The 24487-nt window shown below is 32.0% G+C and overlaps 1 protein-coding gene across 3 annotated transcripts in view; it reads left to right on the forward strand.

Moving 5' to 3' along the window:
• Positions 1 to 24487, forward strand: part of LOC114349507 (1-phosphatidylinositol 4,5-bisphosphate phosphodiesterase) — a 238381-nt gene that overhangs the window by 67830 nt on the left and 146064 nt on the right. For 2 of the 3 annotated variants that reach the window (XM_050647820.1, XM_050647821.1), the window contains exon 4: positions 4843 to 4922. The exons of the other annotated variant lie outside the window; for it this stretch is intronic. In XM_050647820.1, coding sequence (XP_050503777.1) covers positions 4843 to 4922 — 80 coding nt within the window. The remainder of the gene's footprint in view (positions 1 to 4842; positions 4923 to 24487) is intronic. 3 annotated transcript variants of the gene reach the window in all.

A 24487-nucleotide genomic window follows, 5' to 3' on the forward strand; every position in this document is an offset into this window, starting at 1 on the left:
CTGCGTAAAATATGACGGTCCTACGTGTAGCAGAAATGGTTGAAAAACGTAAAATGCGAATACTTGTTTTTTATGGTTTTTTCGCAATTATTTCTATTTTGCAACAAGGGTGAAAATTTTTAACCATTCCTATATTGTAGGCAATTTAATTGCGCAATTTTTATGTCAGTGCAACTTTTCTCGGAAGTTCAACGTCCATCTCAAAACAGATGCGCCCTGGACTATTGCTCAAGTTTATAGACGACTAACTGCTGAACATAGGTCTTCCCTAAAAAACTTCCATTCAGATCTACCTTGCGCTATTACAATCCAGTTATTTTGTGGATTATCCCGACAGCTCTAATTTTTTTAAGCATATGCCACCAATGCTCTATAGGGTTAAGATCCGGTGAGCAAGCAGGCCACTCCATAACAGTGATATTTATATTTCAAGGAAGTCTACAGGTAGTCTGCTAGTATATGGAGGTGCATTATCCTGTATGCAAATTACACTTTCTCTCAATGCACCTCTACAGAACCTAACTACTATTTTGCAAATGTTTTTGAACGCAATAGTACATTGTTTACCGGGTAGGAAAAGCTTAACATTCCTGGACGACTGTGAAGATTGCTAAGTCGAGGCGCAAGCCGAGACTTAGCAACACAGAGTCCAGGAATGTGGCTTTTCCTACGAGGTAAACATACTATTTTTCCGCAAATCGTTTAAAATTCGACAGATATTGATTGATTTAAAAAAAAACGCGATAATTTTATTCCCAAATAAATGGTGCTTTGAAATTCCTAATAAAATTACTTGGGTTACTATGGAAACGTATTGAGGTTGAATTGTCAAACTTGACGCTTATAAATTTAATTGCTGGTGTTCTCGAAAGTAAAATGATAAGTGATGATGAAATTTCCATTCCTGGGACTCCTCCAGAGCTGGTTGAGGCAGTGAATACTGCTTCATTAGAATTATTGCCAAAGAAATCAAGAGAAAAGTACGAAAATGCATACAGACGTTTTATGGATTATCGCATGAGTAAAAATACGAGTTCTTTCTCAGAAAATGTTGTAATGGCATACTTCCTAGACCTTTGTTTAAAGATGAAATCTTCAACATTATGGGCCAATTATTCAATGCTGAAGTCAACCCTTGCACTTAAACACAATGTAGATATATCTACATACTCAAAACTTCGTTCTTTATTGAAACGGCAAGCTCAAGGTTATAGGGCAAAGAAATCTAAGATTTTAACGAAGGAAGAAATTGAAAAATTTATCCAGGAAGCTCCAGATAAAGAAAATTTAATGATTAAGGTAATTTACAAGGTTTTAATAGCAATGTGTTTTCTATCATTTATGTAGAACACTAACAACTGTACGGAAATATCATTTCCTTACAGTAAGGAAGTCCTGACTTTTTCTTCAAGAAATTTTGACAGGAATGTTTCCTGGCGATTTGCGGAAAAAGTTATTTTATTTATTTTCGTTCAACTTACAACTAAAGGAAATATCTATAACGTACTGTGCTGTCATTTGATTGTTTTATCAGTTTGGGTATTTTCAATAAAAACCTTTATTCTTTGCAAAAATAAGAAGTTTTTTTCTGTGGTCAAATGATTTTTTCACTTTCTTGTGATTTTTGAATTTTTGTGTCAATTTCAATTTATTAATTCTTTTGATACTTCTTTTTTGATATTGAGAAATGTATGTCTTTATTGTGGAAAGTCCTGAAATTTTTCAAAAATGACACATAAAATTTTATCAAGTTTTAGGGATTCCATTAATACGGGGTTAATATCCTATTCGATATGTTTTTTTCACATTTTATGCATACAGGGTGAGTCATGAGGAACTGTACATACTCCTACCTCGTATAGAGGCTTCTATGGGGAATAACAAATGACTATTAAAAAGTGTCTGCTCCCCTTGTTTAATAATATACAGGGCGAGTTTCGCATTTTGACAGAAATTTATATTCGTCATAATTTTTGAACGGTCAGATCGATGTGTTTCTTATTTTGGTCAATCGTTACACTATTACCACCTAATCAACTGATGTATTCAAACTAGAAAAAAATCAGGTCCGGCTTTAAAAAATTAGTCCGTTTGGGTCTTAGAAAAAATTTCACCCTGTATACGCTTTTTGAAAACTCTATTAAGAATTTTACAAATAAGACAAATAGGCAATTAAAATTCTATATTTATTTTTTCCCCACACGATTACTTAATTTTTTATAAAAAAATCAAATTTGACTATGAATTAAAAGTTTAGTAAAGTAAACCATAGATTTAAAAAAATTACCTTTTATTACAAAAATTAATTTTTTTTTAACAAATATTTGATTTATGTTACCACCCAATTAACTGATTTATTCAAACTAGAAAAAAATCAGGTCCCGCTTTAAAAAATTAGTTCGTTTGGGTCTTAGAAAAAATTTCACCCTGTATACGCTTTTTGGAAACTCTAATATGAATTTTACAAATTAGACAAATAGGCAATTAAAATGGCATATTAATTTTTTCCCCACACGATTACTTAATTTTTTATTAAAAAATCAAATTTGTCAAAATCGGAATTTTAACCAAAAAATGAAAAAAAAAGATAAAATCACGGTTTAACTCGCTACAACGTTCCATTTAAAAAAAAAATTTCTGAAATTTTTACAGCACATATCTCTTACCATTGTGAAGACTATGACAATTGTTGTAGACTTTCAGTCTTCTTCTCGTAAAAGTTATGAATTTTTAAAAATAAAAGGTGCAGATTCTTGAATTGCAAAGTTAAATCGCAAAAAGTAAGTGAAAAAATTTAAAATTTATCTATTTGATCACGTCTATGTTAAACTATAGAGTCCAAAGAGAACTGTTATGGGGAGTTTTAGATCTAGACGTGTTATAGAAAAAAAAAATGGTGAAACTTTTAATTTTAAGAAAAACGTTGTTTAATTTTTTTGATTTTTATGGTAAAATTGCGATTTTGACAAATTTGATTTTTTAATAAAAAATTAAGTAATCGTGTGGGGAACAAAATAAATATGCCATTTTAATTGCCTATTTGTCTAATTTGTAAAATTCATATTAGAGTTTTTAAAAAGCGTATATAGGGTGAAATTTTTTCTAATACCCAAACGAACTAATTTTTTAAAACCAGACCTGACTTTTTTCTAGTTTAAATAAATCAGTTGATTGGGTGGTAACATAAATCAAATATTTGTTTAAAAAAATTAATTTTTGTAATAAAAGTTATTTTTTTTTAAATCTATGGTTCACTTTACCAAATTTTTAATTCATAGTCAAATTTGATTTTTTTATAAAAAATTAAGTAATCGTGTGGGGAAAAAATAAATATGTCATTTTAATTGCCTATTTGTCTGATTTGTAAAATTAATATTAGAGTTTTCAAAAAGCGTATACAGGGTGAAATTTTTTCTAAGACCAAAACGAACTAATTTTTTAAAGCCCTCTTTTTCTAGTTTGAATAAATCAGTTGATTAGGTGGTAATAGTGTAACGATTGACCAAAATAAGAGACACATCGATCTGACCCTTCAAAAATTATGACAAATATAAATTTCTGTCAAAATGCGAAACTCGCCCTGTATATTATTAAACAATAGGAGCAGACACTTTTTAATGGTCATTTGTTATTCCCCATAGGGGCCTCTATACGAGGTAGGAGTATGTACAGTTCCTCATGACTCACCCTGTATAAAAGTAATTTTACCACGAGACAAATTTTTTTAACCCCTTGTACTCACTAGAGAAATAAAAAAACCCTTTTAAACTGTAACAAATCTATATAAAGTGGCTCTCGAAGAAATATAGGTGTTCCTAGACTCTTTTAAACATTTATGGATGAATATTCAAAGAGAAACAAACTTGAGAAATCAAATACACGGACTATGAATTTTTTAGTTCTTTTAGTTAAGAAAACGAGAAATACCGCGATTTTTTGGAGAGAAAAATTGTTGAGCGACCTCTAAAAATAAAAGAAAAAATATATCGATGTATTTTAAATTGTAGTATACAGTGATGAGCGACCTAATAACCGGCAAAATAACGCAAAAGATGAAAAACATAATACATTGAGGAATAAAGAGATGAAACTAGTAGAGGTGGAAATTATCGATATAAACGTAAGTTAACAATACATTACATAGTTTTCCACCTTTGGACGTCTGTGACAGGAGTATTTTATAAAATTCTCCTGTCACAGTGACAGTTGTCATACTCCTCCGATACGTCTAAAGGTACAGTCGGAAAAATGAAAGAATACCCATGAACGAACATATAAAACACGCTGTATTTTCCTGTCACCGTGTCACATAAAAAATTGGCCAGCGCAAGTACATGTAATAATTATTGTTACATGTACTTGCACTGGACAATTTTCTTTGTGACACGGTGACAGGAAAATGCAGCGTGTTTTATATGTTCGTTCATGGGTATTCTTTCATTTTTCCGACTGTACTATGTAATGTAATGTTAATTTATACGTTTATATCGATAATGTCCACCCCTACTAGTTTCATCTCTTTTTACTTCACAGTGTATTATGTTTTCCATCTTTTGCGTTATTTTGCCGGTTATTAGCGCTTTCGTCACTGTATAGATAACCTAGACAACCTTGATTTCATTCATGAAAGAAGAATACACACATTAATGTACGTAATCTATTGATTTGTTTACTAGTGACAAAAAACCATTAAAAAAGTTATTGATATGTAAAATAAGTGTTCTTCATACCACTTTTTCTTAAATACAAGTTAAATTCAAATTTACCAGTATAAAAAAGTAAAAGTAACGCTTTTTCAAAGACGATATAAAAACGTCCTTTTTATAAGCCTTAATTTTAAAGGTATGGTTGGATGGACTAAGAAAAATCACCCACAACGGGAAAGCAAATAATTTTTGTCCCATGACATGTTTGAAAAAACAGTAAGTCAATGGATAAATATCTTGCATGCATGCCGATATATTTAAGCGAAATAATTTATATGTCCCGTCCCTTTTAATGTATATAATATAGGTATCATTTATTTATTATTTACAACAAATGTTCAAGGTCATTGCCGCCAATTTTTTTAGCACTAATTAAGTCACATTTTTTGCTTTATGGTCGTGTTCTTTTAAGGGTAACAGATAATAATAATTGTTTATAACTATTTGCATAACTCTAATAATTACTGTACTGTATTATAACCAAGTTTAATTATTATAATATATCGTATATTTCAAAGTTTTACAGCTTTTATAATGTGATAGGATGTTTTTGTTAGATGCGTCGCCTTTTGAATTTATTTTTTATATGCGTAATAGTCTATGAGCCAGGACGGTTTGAGTATGCACTTTTATGTCCGCTCGGTACCTTGGCCTTTTTTTTTTGTTTTTGTGGTGCGTCGCTTTATGTTGGCTCGATAGCAGTCTAAATCCTGATCTAGAAATAAGATCAAGAATAGGACAGGTCAGAAAATCTTTCGAAAAAATCAAAAAACTGCTTTGTGGTTCTCGAATAAAACTCGAAATTTAACTACGCACATACGTCGATTTAATGGATTTATGCGGCCAAAATTATTTTACAGCATATTTCTACTAAAACTGGTACAAATAAAAGAAAAATATTGTTTTTTAAAAATTGACTTGTATTTTTCATAGAAAAAATCAAAATTTAAAATTAATACAAAATATGCAGGTTTTTACTTTATACCTCAGTCGGTATCTGACATATCGGACTCAGTATTTGGGGTTACCCGGTAGGTAACAGCATTCGAAATGTTTCAGAACAAAATGAGCCTGGTTTAATCCTTTTCTGTACACGTTTTTTGCTGCTTTAAATTGTTAATAGTGGGTCAGAAGTTAAAAGAAGTTTAATTTCCTGTACGCATCTCTGTATTTCCTTGCACTATCTGGGATCTCTGAGATCTCTTTTGGTATTTTTGAAGCATTCCTTTTTCCACGAGCCTGTAATGGATGTGCTGCATGAACGATAACTTCACCATCAAGCAAAGATCGTATTTCTTCTGTTTTTCTTCTTTTTGTCCTTTCACGGGAGTGCTCAAATAATTTAGAAAGCCGACTTGGTTCCATTTATTTGTTTTCTATCAGTTTTCAATGTTCCATCTAACCAATATTTATTTGCTTGTAGAAATACAGCATATTTTCGTGGTCTTTAACCATTTCTCCATCATCGCCGTTTTAAAATCTCGAAATCTTTGTTTTAAAATGATTAAATTATCAGATATAACAGTTCAATAAGTGAATTTCCAAATATTTTAATTTGTCCTCTAGATTAGGAAAATCTTGCAGCTCCATTTGGTCGCAAAGATATTTACGGAGCACTATGTTTACGCCAGAGCAGTCACCAGATACAGCTAAACCAAAAAAATCGTAACTTATTATAATTAAAACAAATAAGTAAGTACATAGGTACTTTTATTTTTGTGACGTCATCCTATATAGCAAAATTAAAAACCCCCTGTATTTCGGGCATCCGCAGCTAAATTGTACGCCATTAATTAGCCAAAACTAAATGGCTTGTTTTTGACTTTCTAAAAATAATATAGAATAACAGTAAACTTTCTATAAATATTTCAAGAAATATTCATTCTTATCTGAATTATTCGATTCCATCACAATCACTTTGAAAAATAAGGTGAATATTACACAATGTCACAATTTTTAAAAAGTTGACTACTAAGCTAAGAGAACAAAAATTCACTAACAGCTACATGCGCGCGCATTCGCACGTGCACACGTGCGCGGTGAATAGTTCTGGAGCGGGGATAGTAAGTTTTTGTTAAGACAAACCATATGTGTCTCTAGGATGTTTTTTGAATTTTTTACGTCACTTTTGAAATTTGACTTTTGGCCGGCTAATTATTTAAAATCAACGTAAGTGCTAAGTTTATCCAAATGCTACGTCTGGTCGACTCTTCTCTATGCAGTTGAGACATGGACCCTTAAAAAATCAACCGTAAATAAGTTGGAGGCATTTCAAATGTGGATCTACTGGAGAATCCTCAAAATTTCATGGACATCGCATACCTCAAACGAAGAAGTGCTGCATAGAATAGGCAAAGCAAGAGAACTTTTCAACACAGTGAAAGTTAGAAAAGCCTCATTCCTAGGCCACATACTGCGAAATAATAAGTACCAATATGCTCAACTTATAGTGGAATTAAATTTTGGGGTAAAAAGGATTAGGAAGGAAAAGACTGTCGTGGCTCAGAAACATCCGACAATTTACAGGGCTAAATTTTGAACAGCTGATGGGAACAACTGAAGACAGAGAAGAGTTTGCAATTGTAGTAGCTGTACGAAAAGCTAGTACATATGTGAGATTATAAATATAATCTCATAGGGTATAATGTGGACTGTAGTTAGGATTGCTAGTTTACTGGTTCAAGAGGGAGTATAAAGGTTTTATACAGACAATATTGATATGTAGATAAAGAGTTTTACCAGGTTGTGAAGTCTTGTTGAACACTAGAGCCGGTCACACACACGAGTTGACTGTTCTCGTTCCACGTGCCTCGCATTTTTACTGCTGCGAAATCGTGTATGGCGTCACTCCCGAATTAACTGTTCGTGCACGACTTTTGATTGTTCATTTCAGCCCAAAATAAAGGCTGTAGCGTTAAGAGATGAGCGGTACCCAAGTTGACCCTTCGAAAGGTCGTAGAGAAAAAAAGGTTGCACCCTCGTGGCGAATGGTACGTGTTGACCGTTCGACCTGCTGATGAGAAAGAGAAAAAATTTCTTCTGTCGCGAATCCAAGTATAATTGTCTGTAGGGGTAAGGGTAAAATTAGGAGGGGATGAAATGGTGAAATGAACTATTGAACAGAGTTGGCCTGGTAATTATTTAAAGTTACGGGTTGTAATTGCAGATTTAATGCAGTAAAAAATATAAGAATATTTTTTGCATGTGAAAATTGAACAGTAGCCAACCTCCATTGAGGTTGAAGAAGAAGATGCGTCGCTCGATTTTTCGACAGTACCAGGTTAAAAGCCAGACAGATAATTTGTTATTAACAATTTAATTGTTTAAATGATTGTATCTCCTAAACTATTAGAACTATGTAATTTTACCAAAACGAAAAAATTTCATTTTGAAAAAAATCAACAAAACGGCTAGAAGATAGAAGAATGGTTTCGTACAGAATCGTTGAACAAGTTGACTATTTCATTATAATATCTTTTTCTATCGCCGTAGCCCCTCATCATTAAAACAGTAATTCGCTCTTTTTCATTAGAAACCATCTTTATTGTAGAACTTTTAAAACAAATAAAAGAAGTGACAGATTTAGTTATTAATCTGACCATTTATTTTACAAAAATTTCCAATAAACGTCAAGCTATTGTTAGTTTTATGAATTAATGCCACAATTACAGAATTCTATGTTTACTATTTGTCAAAACTATTTGGCACTGAGAAGTCTTATAAATTTGGCAACATTGTAAGCGTCAAAACTGTGTTTTGACTAACCAATCTTCCTAGATATTTGTATTTGACTACTCTTTCTATCTGGATATTATTAATATGGAGTATCTCGTTTTTTTTTATTGTTTCATAATGAACATGAATTTTGTTTTCTTTATGTTTATTATTAAGTATATCCTGACCATTGATTATCCCATCCTTACACTCTCCTAAAGCTTCTTGGAAGACGGCTTCGCTACATATATGTATATTAAACAGTAGTGGCGACACAACACATCCCTGTCTTACACCCCGAAGAATTTTTCTTTCTTCCAACATTTGATCCTCAATTCTTGTTTTGATTTTCTGGTTCCAGTAGAGGTTTGAAATTACTCTGATGTCGTGATAGCCAAATTATCGTGCTAGAGAATATTTAGAAAAATATAAATATAATCATAAAAATCATATCCACACAAACGCAATACCAAAAGACACTCGAAACTAAATGGGAAAGTCGAAAAACTATTGTTCCATTACCTACTTAATACTTAACATTTCCCAGTCCGTCGATAGAAATCATTTTGGATTTTTAACCTTTCCCCATCTTCAGAAACCTCAATTAACTTGGCTGCCAATCTACACAAATATTCATTTCCTGTTTTCGACGTGTACCGATGATATATTTTGTGCTATCCAAATAAATCAGATCTAGAAATGTCAATACGTCTATTACTGTGAAAATCAAGTTTTTCTCAAAAAAGTATCGCGTCCATTCAATAATGATTGAATTGAATACGTAGAGAAATACGATGTGTTAGTTGCAAGTAATTTTAAGGTCAAACTTTTATTGTTCGTTATAGAATAGAAAGATGCTTTATTGTTACTGAAAATTTAAGGTTACATACAGTCAAAAAATAACAATAACAAATACAGTTTACTAAAATTAGATAAATCGTCAATATACAGAATACAAGATAATTAAAGTAAAGCAAAAACAAAAACAATTTGCAAAATTTATATAAATTACAAATTGAACATACAATAAATACAACATTGGGAACTACTTACATAGTAAGTTTAAGCTGCTGCATATGAATCCCAATTTCTTTAGTTATTCGTTAAGAAATTCTTCTACTGAATAATATGGTCTTTTAGATAGATAGGCTTTTGTCATTTTACGGAGCTTTGGGAAAGATGTTGCAGATTTAAGTTGGGAGATGATTGTATAGTTTTTTGCGGAATATAATACAGATTTCTTTACTTACTCAGTGGACGGGATCGGTAAATAAATATCAAAGATTGTGTGTGTGTTTTGTGTTTCATTGGCACTGGTTTTCACAACCAATTGGCCAATCAATTTCATAATGATTTTTTAGACTATAACTTATCACTAACTCAGAGGAGTAATGTGTAGTGTGTGTGTGTGTGTGTTGAGTAAGTGTCTTGTTACTTTGCAAAATCGACGTCATTGTCTTTGCAAAGAGACGCTAATTGTATCCGAACGTCTGCGGTCCCTCCGGTGAGTACCGATCCCACAAGGACAGAAACTATGTTCATTTATTAATTTATAATAAACGAAAAATTTCTGACCCTGGTGAGATTCGAACTCACGACCATTCGGACCTTTCGATTCAAAGGTAGACGCTCTTACCACTGAGCCACAGAGGGGTAATATCAAAGATTAAAGGTGATTTTATACCAAAAAATTATTTATGAATGGTAGGTATACAAATTTTTACCATCTTGCTTTTTTTATTTCGGTGGTTTGTTTTACCTTATTTATTACTTATTACCTTTATAAGAACGATAAGAAGAACTTAATTTATTACTTAAAAGAACGATAAAAAGACGCGAAAAATTTAAAGAAGTCAGACGGAATATGCAGAAGAAAGAAGAGGAGTACGACAACGACCAAATACTATAAATGACAAAATCCACCCACAAGACAAAAAATAATGGATACCATTAAAGCACTGAAGAATAATTAAGCCCCAGGTATTTACAACATACCAACATCTCCACATAACCTGGAGAATCTTTGATGGTCGTTGGTAATCTTTTGTACCCATCAAATTTACAATAATCCTGTAAACATAAGTTTCGAAGGCCTCTATTATTTTTTCTGATTTCGAGTCCATTGTCCAACTTTTGCATCCGTAGACTAAAACAAAGAAAACGTTTGATCAAGCCCTTAGTCCAAATAATATAGCTAAAATCCCTTTAAAAAATGCATTATAATGAAGAACTCCAGTACGATAGGAAGGTATGGAGAAAAGTGTACATTTGTCCAGGCATATGGCCTATATAGTCGAAGCAATAAAGCACTGAACCTCCAAAAAAAAGGACAAGACGGATCTTAATAATTATTTTTGCAAGATAAAGTTAAAGTTTTTCAATCCTAATAGCAACATTAATAATATTGAAAAATATTAAAAATATTACTAAAAGATTTTTAAATTGAAAACTTATTGGTACATACATTTCCCTGGTGACACCTCCAAGGCTTCTACAATTTGCAAGCCAAATGGATGCTGCAGTGAAGACAAAAGGGAAGGAATTCTACACTATGTAATTCACATCCCCCGTCTGCAGCTTGGTAAAGTTCCAACGGAAAATGCACCTAGTTACTCCACGGAGTAATACTACTATAAAATAAAAATGTATACCATTTTTATTCAGTTGCAATGCGAGGCTAAAAATGTCTTAATCTTTACTTAGATTAGAGAGCGCAACCAGCACTCTTATCGACGATTTCACCTCTTGTTAGAGGCTCTTCAGAGAATGCATAGGTTGCTTTTCTCTAATCCAGTAAATTTTTCCAGTGTGGGACTAATATATCGAGGGCTGAGAACCATAGGGTTCCAAGCGACAGTTTGTACAAAACTTGTTTTTTAACAGAAATCTATTGTTCTTTGAGTTCTGCATCGCATGGTATTGAAAGTTCTGCCATTCGTTAACATATAGCGCCACAGTCAACAGTGAAATCTAGTTCCAAGCGCACGAAATGCTTTAAAGTTCGAACCATATGGTTCCATGTACTACAGTTAGAGTTTTGGTGAAAGTTAAATGTCAGTTTTATCAGTTAAAATTACCATTTTCTTGTTTTGCAATGTCCTCTATGACCGAAAATGAATTTTGGGCGCATTATTGTAGCTCCGCTTCTGAATATCTACTAAGAAATAGCAATGAGAAATTATGAAAATAATTAATTTAATTAATTAATTATAAATAAATAAATTAATTAATTAATTACATATAATTTATAAATTAATTAATTAAGTAAATTAATTAATTAAAATAATTAATTTTAGTAAATTTCTATGCTTCCTTAATTTTCTTCTTCCTTCGTTTTTAAAAACTCTTCCAACATCATGGTATACACTATTATTGTTTTCAGTGCTACAAAGTCAATAAAGTCTACAATGTTGATATAATATGTCATAATATGACATTTTTAAAACTTCAAATTTATTTAGGGACACAAAGTTCCAAGTACAGCGGTTACAGTGCCCTAAGGTTCCAAGTACAAGAGTAACATTGAAAAAAACCATGAAATTTGCATTGTATACCACAATGACAGCATTGATTAAAGAATCACTGTATTACCAAGTCCTTAAACAATAATATATGACATATCTAGCAAAGTATAATTTTCTCATAACCGTTTTATTTGACAGCAAACTTTAAAATTCGTTTCCTGAAAATTTTTGTGAATGTGGCTTGGAACCCTATGGTTTTCAGCCTCGATATGTCGAAAACAAGAGGTGAAATCGTCGATAAGAGTGCTGGTTGCGCTCTCTAATCCAAGTAAAGATTAAGACATTTTTGACCTCGCATTGCAACTGAATAAAAATGGTATACATTTTTAATTCTTTTTGCATTCGATTCGTGAATGCGCCAGGAAACTTTGTGAACCGGAGCCATGATATAATATTGAAAAACTGCATACAAAAAATTATTGCATTCTTAAAGTGCATCTCAAACAGGCAATAAAAAAATTCAGAACTCGTCAATTATCGGCGGAAATGAGTTCAATTTTGTTACTCGGGAGGTTTTTGGGGTCGCTGAAAACGAATATGACGTCAAAAGTGATCTCCGGAGTACCTGGTGCCCAGGGTACCTACTGTTTACCTCGTCTTGTGGAGTTTTCGGCAAATTCATTAAAAATTAGTCAAAAATCATTACTCGGGGGTTTTGGGGCCGCTATCGACGAATATGACATCGGAAGTAATTTCCGGAGTACCTGGTGCACAGGGTATCTACTGTTTACCTCGTCTTGGGGAGTTTTCGGCAAAAAAATTATTAAAAAATTAGTCAAAAATAATTACTTGGGGGGTTTTTGGGGTCGCTAACGACGAATATGACATCGGAAGCGATCTCTGGAATACCTGGTGCCCAGGGTACCTACTTCTTATGGAGTTTTCGGCAAATTCATTAAAAAATTAGCCAAAAATCATTACTCGGGGTTTTTTGGGTCGCTGACGACGAATGTGACATCGGAAGTGCTCTACGGAGTACTTGGTACCCAGGGTACCTACTGTTTACCTCGTTTTCTGGATTTTTTGGCAAATTCATTAAAAAATTAGTCAAAATTCATTATTTAGGGGTTTTTGGGGTGTCTGACGACGAATATGACATCGGAAGTGTTTATTACTGTTTATCTCGTAACTAATTATGTTTGACTAATTTTTTAATGAATTTGCCGAAAACTCTAGAAATGAGGTAAACAGTAGGTACCCTGGGTACCAGGTACTCCGTAGATCACTTCCGGTGTCATATTCGTCGTCAGCGACCCAAAAACCCTCCGAGTAATGATTTTTAGCTAATTTTTTATTGAATTTGCCTAAAACTCCATAAGAAGTAGGTACCCTGTGAACCAGGTATTCCGGAGATCTCTTCCGATGTCATATTCGTCGTTAGCGACCCCAAAAATCCCCAAGTAATTATTTTTGACTAATTTTTTAATAAATGTTTTGCCGAAAACTCCACAAGAGAGCTAAACAGTAACCCTGGGCACCAAGTACTCCGAAAATCACTTCCGATGTCTTATTCGTCGTTAGCGGCCCCAAAAACCCCCGAGTAATGATTTTTGACTAATTTTTTAATAAATTTTAATGACGAGGTAAACAGTAGGAACTTTTGGCAACAGGTACTCCGGAGATCATTTTTGACGTCATATTCGTTTTCAGCGACCTCAGAAACCCCCGAGTAACAAAATTGAAGTCATTTCCGCCGATAATTGACGAGTTCTGAATTTTTTTATTGTCTGTTTGAAATGCACTTTAAGAATGCATTTTTTGTATGCAGTTTTTCAGTATTATATCATGGCTCCGGTTCACAAAGTTTCCTGGCGCATTCACGAATCGAATGCAAAAAGAAGTATTAAGATCCGCCTTGTCCTTTTTTTTTTCGGAGGTAAGGCCGATTTTAGTGCTTTATTGCTTCGGCTAATAAGTCGGTAAACCGCTTTAATAACAATAAACATAACACTAAACCTTATCTAGAATGTTATTAAATTAGGCAATTGCGTCAAAGAGATTTCCTATTGACGTTATTAAATTTGATTGTTAACTTATATCTTTATTTTTGCTTTAGTGTTTTTGCTTTCGGTGCTAATACTCCAGTCAATGAAAGCAAAAATAGAATACTAGAGAGTTATTGCCACCGGCAAATAAAGGATCCTTTATTACAGGCAATTACAGGATACTTTAATAAAGGACAAATACAGGACGGGTCTAAAAGAGTGGTATTGCAAACGCAGTTAAGGAATCTTTTATTTTGACAATTGACATGAAATATTTTTGTAAATATAAAAATAACCTATAAAAATAAAATTCAATTTCTTGATAAAAGTTAAAATAAGATAATTGAAAAGAGGAAAACGTTAAATTTAATTATTTTGTCATTTAAAGATGCTTAGACAACAACATATATCCCATAATACTCATCGTTCAATAATATGGAAGTGCAATTGGAAATACTACTTTAGGAGTTTTTAAATACTTTTGGATTATGGGTATATAAAATGGGGAATTTCTGCAGAATATATTATTAGGGAATAGTGGATATCCAGTCCTCAACTACAACTACCTAATGACACCATCGCAGAATATTCAGACAGAAGTTGTGTTTTATAATCAATCACAAACCCCTTCAAGAATTGTTATTGAAAGAACATTTGGTATTTTGTAAAGATTTCCCATTTTAACATATGTAATGAGATGCAAGTTACCTTTTGTTCAAAGAATAATATCAGCTTGTTCAGTTTTACATAATGTTGCAGTACAGTATTATCTACTTAGATAATAGAGAAAACGTTGAAATACTGGCAAATGTTGCTGTTGATATTGATATAGAAGCTGTGGCAGTACATTTTCAACCAGGAGCTAATCTAATGCAACTAAATGGTGTGTGTGTTTGTTTAAAAATATTTTTTGACATTTAAAGCTAGCTTAAGCTAATTTTATTTTTATTGGACTGCAGTTTGTTAATAAATTTATAAATAAATATAAATATTATATTGGTGACTGATTTTAAGTATTTTATGGTCATTAGCAGGTTTTAAATAATAAATTTATAAATATATACTGTTGTGATCTTGATTATTGATATGAGATAATATTCTTATTTGTCATTTAATTTAATCAATGCATTAATAATAATTTAATTAATTAACCAGATCACATATCAATATGTTTTCAATCTCAGGGCGAATTATAAAATTAATTACTTACTTACGTGGCTTCTAAGTATTTCTCAATGGTTCCTAATCGGGATAGGAAAGAAAAGAGTAAAATAATACACACATATGGGTTACAATTATAATCAAAATATTGTTTATTTTATTTAAATGCAATCACTGCTTAATATTTGCTATATCTTATTATTCTTAAACATAACATTTACACATGGGAATCTTATTTCCTTTTGGTTTCCAATTGAAAGTTTTTATTAACATTTAACTATTATGATTTATTAGCAACATTTCTATCTAAGTTTGATGAAGCTTTTCTGATATTATTGATTATGTTCTTCAATTTTAAATGTGGTATTTAATACGAAAAACCCATACATTCATGTCCAAACAAATGAGACTGACCTTTTTCTGGTGAACTGAGAATGTCTTCACACAAAACCCGTTTCCTGCTCTCCTTGGCTGCGATCAAAACCTCGTCCTGGCTTCCAGTAATGTTCTCCTTTGAAACTAGCTCGTATAGCTCTCGTTCCTGCTTCTGTCGTGATGCTGTGTTCTACCTTTTTCGAAACTGCAATCAGCTACCGGGAACTCTTGGCTCAAGGAGGTTCTTTACTCTCAACCTGGCCTACCTCTCGTTCCACGATAGATACTCCACACTCACGGAACTACACCGGCTTTCTCACTCTCCGTACACTACCGTCTACTACTGGACTTCACTTCTCGACAGCTCAAAACATTCTGATCTCTCTTTTCATTCATTCCCCTACTTTCTAAATATCCCTTCCAGATTCACAAATCAACCTTCCACCACCAACTCTCATTCGCAGTCTTCCTCAAAACCAATTTTTAATCTTTCTAAATATGCTTAATGGATTTCAAAGAAAATAGTTAATTCCCATTCTAAAATTACTTTCTACTATTTACAAAATTTAATGACCTATTATCTACTTCAACTGAGTCTTATTTAGCATAGGCTAATGATCGAACCTTCCGCGAACAACGATAATGACCTATTATCGATTTCAACTGAGTCTTATTTAGCATAGGCTAATGATCGAACCTTCCGCGAACAACGATGATGGTACGCGCCATTCACTTTGTTTATTCTCGGCGCATTGTCCCGAGTTTCGTAAGCTTATTCTAATCACTTCTTAAAATTAAATATAACAATTTGTTGTATACAGGTTGTTCTAAATTTATATGCCCGTGGTTGAGAAAATTGAAAATATTTTATATTAAATTGAATCCTGTTTATAATTATCAAATTTTAATTTTCATATCAAATAGAAATATAACAATACATGCTATTGGTGTTTGATCTTTTATCGTTTAAAATATGTTCATTACGATCTATTATGGCCCTCTCTTTTCACCTCACACACACACACACATGCTCGTATCAACCCCAGCCCCGGGGAACATGTGTGTTCCAATGGAAATGTGGAACCCACATATCCGAAGATCAAACCGGTCACACCCCGTAATGGAGTGGTACCTATCTGACCCCCAAGCTATACCTCCACCCCTCCCCATCGAAGGACATACCGAATGGGGAGGCGTTGATCTTAATGTTACTTTGGATGCCCTGGGTAATGGGACACCCTTTGTATTACTTCATGTGGTTAAGCCACCTGGTTTTAGGGGTAGCTAGAAGAGCTTTTCTCCCTATTAATGACTAAGTTAATTTTTTACTTTACTTTGGACTTGAGTCCTAAAAAAATGTGTTCCGGACATCAAGGCACCAATCTAAATCGGTGTCTTGCTGTCCAGACCGTGTGTGCTCGGTCACTCAGCCGGCGAATTGGCAAAATAAATTTTGTTCTCCTCGACGGCTGAGCGCCCGAAAGGTGTGGCCATCAAGCCCACGTCTGTCGGTACGTGACCTTGATGCTCACATTCCGCGGCTATGGTCCATTTGACCTACCTGAAGGGTACTTAGTGCCTGAAGGGCGACATTTGTGTTTCGATATTCTGTGGTTATCTCAATTTTTCATTCTTAAGGGTTTCCTCTATATCCAGCTAACTGCTGTCTAGGCCGTCTATGTACCGTTCTTTGGTTTTCGTCGTAGTTAGTCAATTCTCTTAATAGTCTGCTAGGATGGTTTCTGATATTGTTAAATATTTCATGTGCTCTTTCGTCTATCATTCTCAGGACTTTCTTTTGTTGCGTATGTCCAAATACATATCTTAATGGGACATATGTAGGTATATTCAGAGCTTCCCTGATCATGTGGTTTTGGATGGTTTGTATTTTTTTCTTATTGGTTTTACACGTGTGCCCCCATGCGGCTGAGGCGTATGTTAGTGTTGGCAAAATTATACAATTTGCCATCCTAATCTTTGTCTTAAATCTCAGTTTACTCTTTCGACCTATTAGCGATGACAGTTGACTCCTAAGGGCTTTAGCTTTGTTAACCGTTTGTTTTACGTCTTTTCACCTCCGGATAACTAGTATCAGGAAGTTTTTCTGACAGATTAGATACTAATAGATATCTGACAGAGAAAAACTTCCCGTTAACTAGTTATCCGCAGCTGAAAAGACAGATACTAAGGATACTATTATATAAACTTCCCAATAATTAGTTATCTGGAAATGAATAGACCTCTAATATCTAATCTGTCAGATATACTTCCCGATAGACAAAAATATAATAGAAGAATTAAATGGTGGTTTTTTATTAATTTTTTTGGCAGTGTTTAAATAAACAAACACTGATGGCATGAAAATGGATCACCAACAAGGAGGTTCTAGGAGGAATGAAAAAAGAATTGGAGATTGTGTTTACCATTAAACGCATAAAACTGCAGTATCTGGGACACATATGAAAAATTAGCACCGTTACTCCCTGCTGCAGTACATATTGCAAGGTACAGTCAAACGTAAGCGAAGGCCCAGTAGAGGGAGAATATCAATGGAACTGTTTCGAATCGCAGCTAGCAAGGTTATGATTGCTAATATGATTTCCAACATTCGAAACGGATAGGAACCAAAAGAAGATGGCATGAAAATGAAAGTGTATTAATACTTTTGATTAAAAACTTTATAGATTCTAATCTATAAAAGATTAAATTTTCAAAAATAAATACTTGAACCTTTGTTTTATTTTGTGAACCTGTTATTATATATGTTGAATTGAACTCTATTTTGAATCTAGAATTTTAACAAATCCTAACCTTCATTAAAATTTATTGAAGTTACCTCTTATATCTATAATAAATATTTATTTCTATACAAAAATGTAAAATATATTGAGTTTAAATGAGTTAATGATATTAAAATTATTTACATAATATTCCTTTTTACAACTTTTTGTAATCACTCAAGCTTCAATAAAATGTTCTTTTATATATTCCTTTGGGTCAAAACATCAATAATCTATATCTGAGAATATTACTTAGAGTTCTTTTTAATAAATAAAACCCAACATACAACTTTAATGATGAAAGTTTAATCAAATATCAATCCCACAATACAATTATCAATCCAAAGAAGCAACAAAATGAATTCAAAATACAAGTGAAGTTAGACTTTTCTTCACATTTTTGACACGTTGTGTCAAAATAAAGGAACTTTTATTAAAAGAACGGTGTCCTCCAATTTTCCTTAAATACAGGCGGCCTGGCCTGTATTTTATTAAAGGACAAAAATAAAAGACTCAATACTGCGCATGCTTATATGTCAAAATAGAAGATCTTTTATTACAGGTCGACTTAAAAGACGTTGGCAATAACTCTCTACTGTCTCCGGTTACTAACCTAATGCATCGATTTTGATGAGATTTTGGAAGCTCTACTTTCCTTCTAATTTAAAGTCTACCTTATGCCGATTTATTACTTTTAGGGGTGTAAACTACCCCTTATTGCCAAAATTGAATAATACTAGTTGTAACGTAAATCAAAGTACTTTTTAGATTTTGAAATAGCTTTTGATGAAGTTGAATAGAGGTATTTTATACTTTAAGACTATTAAGACAGTATTGTTGGTTGGCCGAATAATTTGACCTTTATAGTCTAAGATCCGAATATAGGTCGATCTGTACCAATCTGCTTGCCGGATGAAACATTTTTTTTATTAAATATACATAGACAAATATTTCTAGCATGGGTTGCCTATCAAAATGCCTAATGAAGCTTAAAATAGGACAAAACCTCGCAATTTTTACAGAATGGATCGATTTGCTTGAAAATTTGAGAATAAGTAGTGGATAGTCCAAGGATCAAAATCTATATGATGCTGAAAGGCGCTTTTGCCATGGGGGTGGTTGTCACGCCGTCTCGGGGGTGGAAATTTTTTATTATATTTTGACCGTAAAAGTTAGTAAAAACATTCATTCTAAGCAAAAAACGTTCTATACATTTTTTTGATAAAATTAATAGTTTTCGATTTATTCGCTATCGAAAGTGTTAGTTTTATATCGAAAAAATCAATGTTATTAATAAGTTTTCGGCTAATAACTCAAAAAGTTTTCGTTTTATCAAAACAACTCTACTTAACAAAAATGTACCTTTTGAAACAATAAACAAAACCGTTTCTTTTAGTTTTTTTAAGACTAATAGTAATTGAGCTATACATTATTAAAGTTAGCTCTTCTTTGTCAAATGCTAGATACTGTAGTTTCAAAGTCAAAGACAGGAAAACTATGCATTTTTCGAGGATAACTTGTTCAAGCTAATTTAAAGCATTTTAAAATATCTATCTCCAGAAATAAAAACAAAATCTTTAGCTCAAAAATTAAGTGACGTATATTGAAAAGAATGTTGGTCCCTACTTTTTTCAGCGAAAAAGTGATCCGAAGCAACCTCCTAATCACCACCCTAATTAAAATTAGTCATTAACCTTATTTGGTCTTCTTTATTTTTATATTATTAATAGGTTCTAGAAGTTTGACCGGCTTAGAATGATCAGTTTTTAAAAAAATGGAGTTAGAAGCGAATAACGAACTTTTTTAGTTTGGAAAAAAATGGCCTTTTCTTCAGAATAGAAAGATTAGCATCAGAGATACGAAAAAATGTTTAAATATGAAATTGTAGCTTATTTAATTCTCAAGAAACTGGTTTGCAAAAATTTTTACTACAGCAAAAAGTGAGTGAGCTATTGATAATTAAAACTTGTAATAAAATGCAAAAACCACCTTTACCAACCCTTTCAAAGTCACCTCTTTTTGCGACTGAGGATTTTAAAAAGAATTAATATTAATAGGCTTATAGACCTTATAAAAACCTACAAAATTCTTTTTTGCCAAACTTTCTAAGATAAAAAATAGAAAAGTTACGGTTAAAAAATCAATATATTTTTTTGAAAAAAAAGGAGAAATCTAATTGGAAGCATAATAATGTAAGTTGGCGATGTTTTTAGTCATTGGCCTTATTCATTCTTCTTTTTTATGTATTATTAATAGATTCTAGAAGTGTGACTGGCTTAGAAAGATTAGTTTTAAAAAAACTGGAGTTAAAAGCGAATAACGAATTTTTGTAGTTTGGTAAAAATGCCGATTTCTTCAGAATAGAAAGATTAGCATCAGAGATACGAAAAAATGTTTAATGATGAAATTGTAGGGTATTTAATTCCCAAGAAATTGTTTTGAGAAAATTTTTTCTACGTCAAAAATTGAGTGAACCGTAAATTAGTATATTATTGAAAACCACTTATTTTTTTGATATAAAACTAATAGTCCAGGGCGCATCTGTTTTGAGATGGACGTTGAGAGGTGACTCAAATTTTTTTGCAGAAATTGCTTGAAAATAAATCAAATAATAATATTTGAGTTATCCTCCCTCTTAAAAAGGTCCGGAACATTGTTTAAATAATCAAAATGTCAAAAAATTAAGGAAAAATTCGATTTTTTTTTTCGTTTTTTTGATTATAACTGTAAAAGTATTCATTTCCGAGAAAAGTTTTACTGACATAAAAGTTGCGTAATTAAATTTGCTACAATATAGAATTGGTAAAATTTTTTAAAAATAGTCACCCTTGTTGCAAAATAGCAATAATTGCGAAAAAACAAATACAAAAACAAGTATTCTCATTTTACGTTATTCAACCATTTATACTATACTTAGGACCTTCATATTTCACCCAAAAAAAACTTTATGATACAGTAAAACAATACTGTAAATTTTATTAAGATCGGTTCAATAGATTTTGCAAAATAAATTTTGCAATCCAGCTTTCGCAAAAAAAAATTCATTTTTTCAAAATGTTACAGGACTGAAAATAAAGCAGATAGTAAGTTGAAATTTTTTTTTTGCTTATAGAAGTGTACTGTAGCTTTCATTTGCAATTTGCAAAATTAAAGTCGATTAATTACCACGGCGTCAGGAATTTTTTTAAATAACCATTAATTTTTGGTGCTACGCGCAGGACAGCGGTGTTCGATTCACACAAGTTGATTTCCACCAAAATTTCTTCTAATCTTTATCTAATATATTATTTTCTTACTCTATATTTTGTTGTATTTTAATATTTTAATTCCACCAAAAACAAACTAATTTTATTATTGTTTGTGAAATATTGTTTAAACAATTGCATATGTTTAAAAATAATAAACTTTTATTCTCTAAGTTAAAATATATAAACAATAAAGTTTTTGCTATTAAAAGTGTTGAACCCAGGTTGGTCTGTGTCCATTGAACTGGCAAGAACCACAAGTTCTTAACGAGCAGGGAACCATGTTGCCCTTTGAGCACTCCTAGCACATTTCATCTTGTAACATCGACTTGGAGTCGCTACAAATATCATTTAAGTATTATGTAAACCATTAATATCGATGTAACCTTTTTCAAAAAGTTGCTAGTTTCTTTTACGAAGCAGAACGCACTGAGGATGATCTGATTCAGATTGGAAACGTTTTGCAAATCCTTTTGGAGGACTTTTATGTTTTTTAATTAAACTTTTTATACCAATATACAAAAGAAGTTTTTACTTCTGTATGGTTTTTTTTTAAATATGGTATACAGCCAGCTACGGGGACTTTCCCATTGATTTTGTTATTTTAAAGGATAGAGTATGTGTTTTTATTTTGCAATAAACAAATTTATTTATTTATACCGAAATGTAATAAAAATTAAAATGTATCAATCATTATCAAAGGTCATTGGAATGCCCAATAAGAGCAAACTATCCGCTGTCCTGCGCGTAGCACCAATAATGAATGTTTATTTAAAAAAATTCCTGACGCCGTGGTAGTTAATCAATTTTAATTTTGCAAAATTGCAAATGAAAGGTACAGTACACTTCTATACGCAAAAAAATGTCAACTTGTTATCTGCTTTATTTTCAGTCCTGTAACATTTTGAAAAAATGAATTTTTTTTTGCGAAAGCTGGATTTCAAAATTTATTTTGCAAAATCTATTGAACCGATCTTAATGAAATTTACAGTGTTATTTTACTGTATCATATAGTTTTTCTGGGTGTAATATGAAGGTCCCAAGTGTAGCATAAATGGTTGAAAAACGTAAAATGCCAATACTTGTTTTTGTATGTTGTTTTCGCAATTATTGCTATTTTGCAACAAGGGTGACTATTTTTTAAATTGTTAACCAATTCTATATTGTAGGAAATTTAATTACGCAACTTTTATGTCAGTACAACTTTTCTCGGAAATGAATACTTTATAAGTTAGAATAAAAAAACCAAGAAAAAAATCGAATTTTTCCTTCATTTTTTGACATTTTGATTATTTAAACAATGTTCCGGACCTTTTTGAGAGGGAGGATAACTCAAATATTATTATTTGATTTATTTTCAAGCAATTTTTGCAAAAAAATTTGTGTCACCTCTCAACGTCCAAATTTGCTAATATTTTTACAGATGAGCCCTGGTCTATAACACTTTCGATAGCGAATAAATCGAAAACTATTCATTTTATCAAAAAAATGTATAGAACATTTTTTGCTTAGAATGAATGTTTTTATCAACTTTTGTGGTCAAAATATAATAAAAAATTTCCACCCCCGGGATGGGGTGACAACCACCCCCATGGTAAAAGCGCCTTTCGGCATCATATAGATTTTAATCCTTGGACTATCCACTACTTGTTCTCAAATTTTCAAGCAAATCGATCCATTCTGTAAAAATTGTGAGGTGAAAAGCTTCATTTCCTGGACTATAGGTTATTCAAGGAAAAATATTCAAAAATAAGCCAACGGTGGCAAATTTTTCTACATAGAAATAACAGTAAAAAAACGATGTATTTAAATTCTGGTAGATGCACGATTATAATACTGCTCATTTTCTCTTAAAATAAAATATATGAGTGATCCGAGTGATGTATCATATCTCGCTTAGTTTGAATGCAACCGACATTATTTAATAGTGCTCATTTCAAGCACTACAAAAAGTGTTCTCATCATTATACCCTTTTTTTTAATTGATTTGATGACTTTGGTAGGGACCAATTAGCCCGACAATTTTTTATTTAACTATAATAATTTTTTTTTTAATTTAAAACTCATCCTCGTCCTCACGATTAAAATGCTGAAAATATTAGTAAGGTAAAATTAATGAGTGTGCAAATTTTTCTATTATTTTCTTTATAATTCAATTTTTACTTATCTTTTTATAATTTAGTTTGTTTTTTTACTTCTTATTATTCTTTTTTACTATTGTTTTTTTTTTATTTTTTTTGTTTTTTTATTTTTTTTTGTATTTTTTTATATATTTTTTAATGTTTTCGATGCACACGTACAAAATATAACTAGTGGCAGAATTGCAATAACAAAGATGTGGTTAGTAATTTACACAATTTCATTTTTCACCTCTTGGTGTGATCATTATACCCACAAAATCAATAATTTTTCTTTTATTTCAAGTTGAATGCAATGATTCGAGCATTCACAAAAAAAATCTCTTTGTTTTTTTTTATAAGTTACAAAAATATTTCTTACATTTTTTCGCCAGATGCATAGTTTTTTTCGTCAAAAAACCGTACGAAAAGGTGTCATTTTCAATGAAAATGGCAAATTTTCAATCACAAATAACTCAAAAAGTAATGGGTTTTCAAAAAATATATATAGAGCATTTTTTTACTTACAATTAGGTAATGTAATGACTCCCTGGATTATTTTGACCAACATTTCTACCTCCGAGAAGGGGTGGGACCACCTTAAGATAAAAGCATATTTTATCATAGGGTAGACTTTGTCATTGGCTATTCCTTACTTACTGTGAAATTCGGAGGCAAATACCCTCATCGACTGCACTATAAGCCATAAAATCGAAATGACGTAATCCCGAGATAATGTTTTTCCATCATAAAAATTCATGTAGCAAAATATTGGGCTTAATTTCCATCGTCATGTCCAAACACCTATTTCCATCTTTCTCTCGTTACCATATCTCCGTCACAATGAAGTTAAACCGACTGTATACCGGAGCTGTTCAAT

This window comes from Diabrotica virgifera, chromosome 3 (genome assembly GCF_917563875.1).
Source record: "Diabrotica virgifera virgifera chromosome 3, PGI_DIABVI_V3a".
In the NCBI taxonomy this organism is placed as follows: Eukaryota; Metazoa; Arthropoda; class Insecta; order Coleoptera; family Chrysomelidae; genus Diabrotica; species Diabrotica virgifera.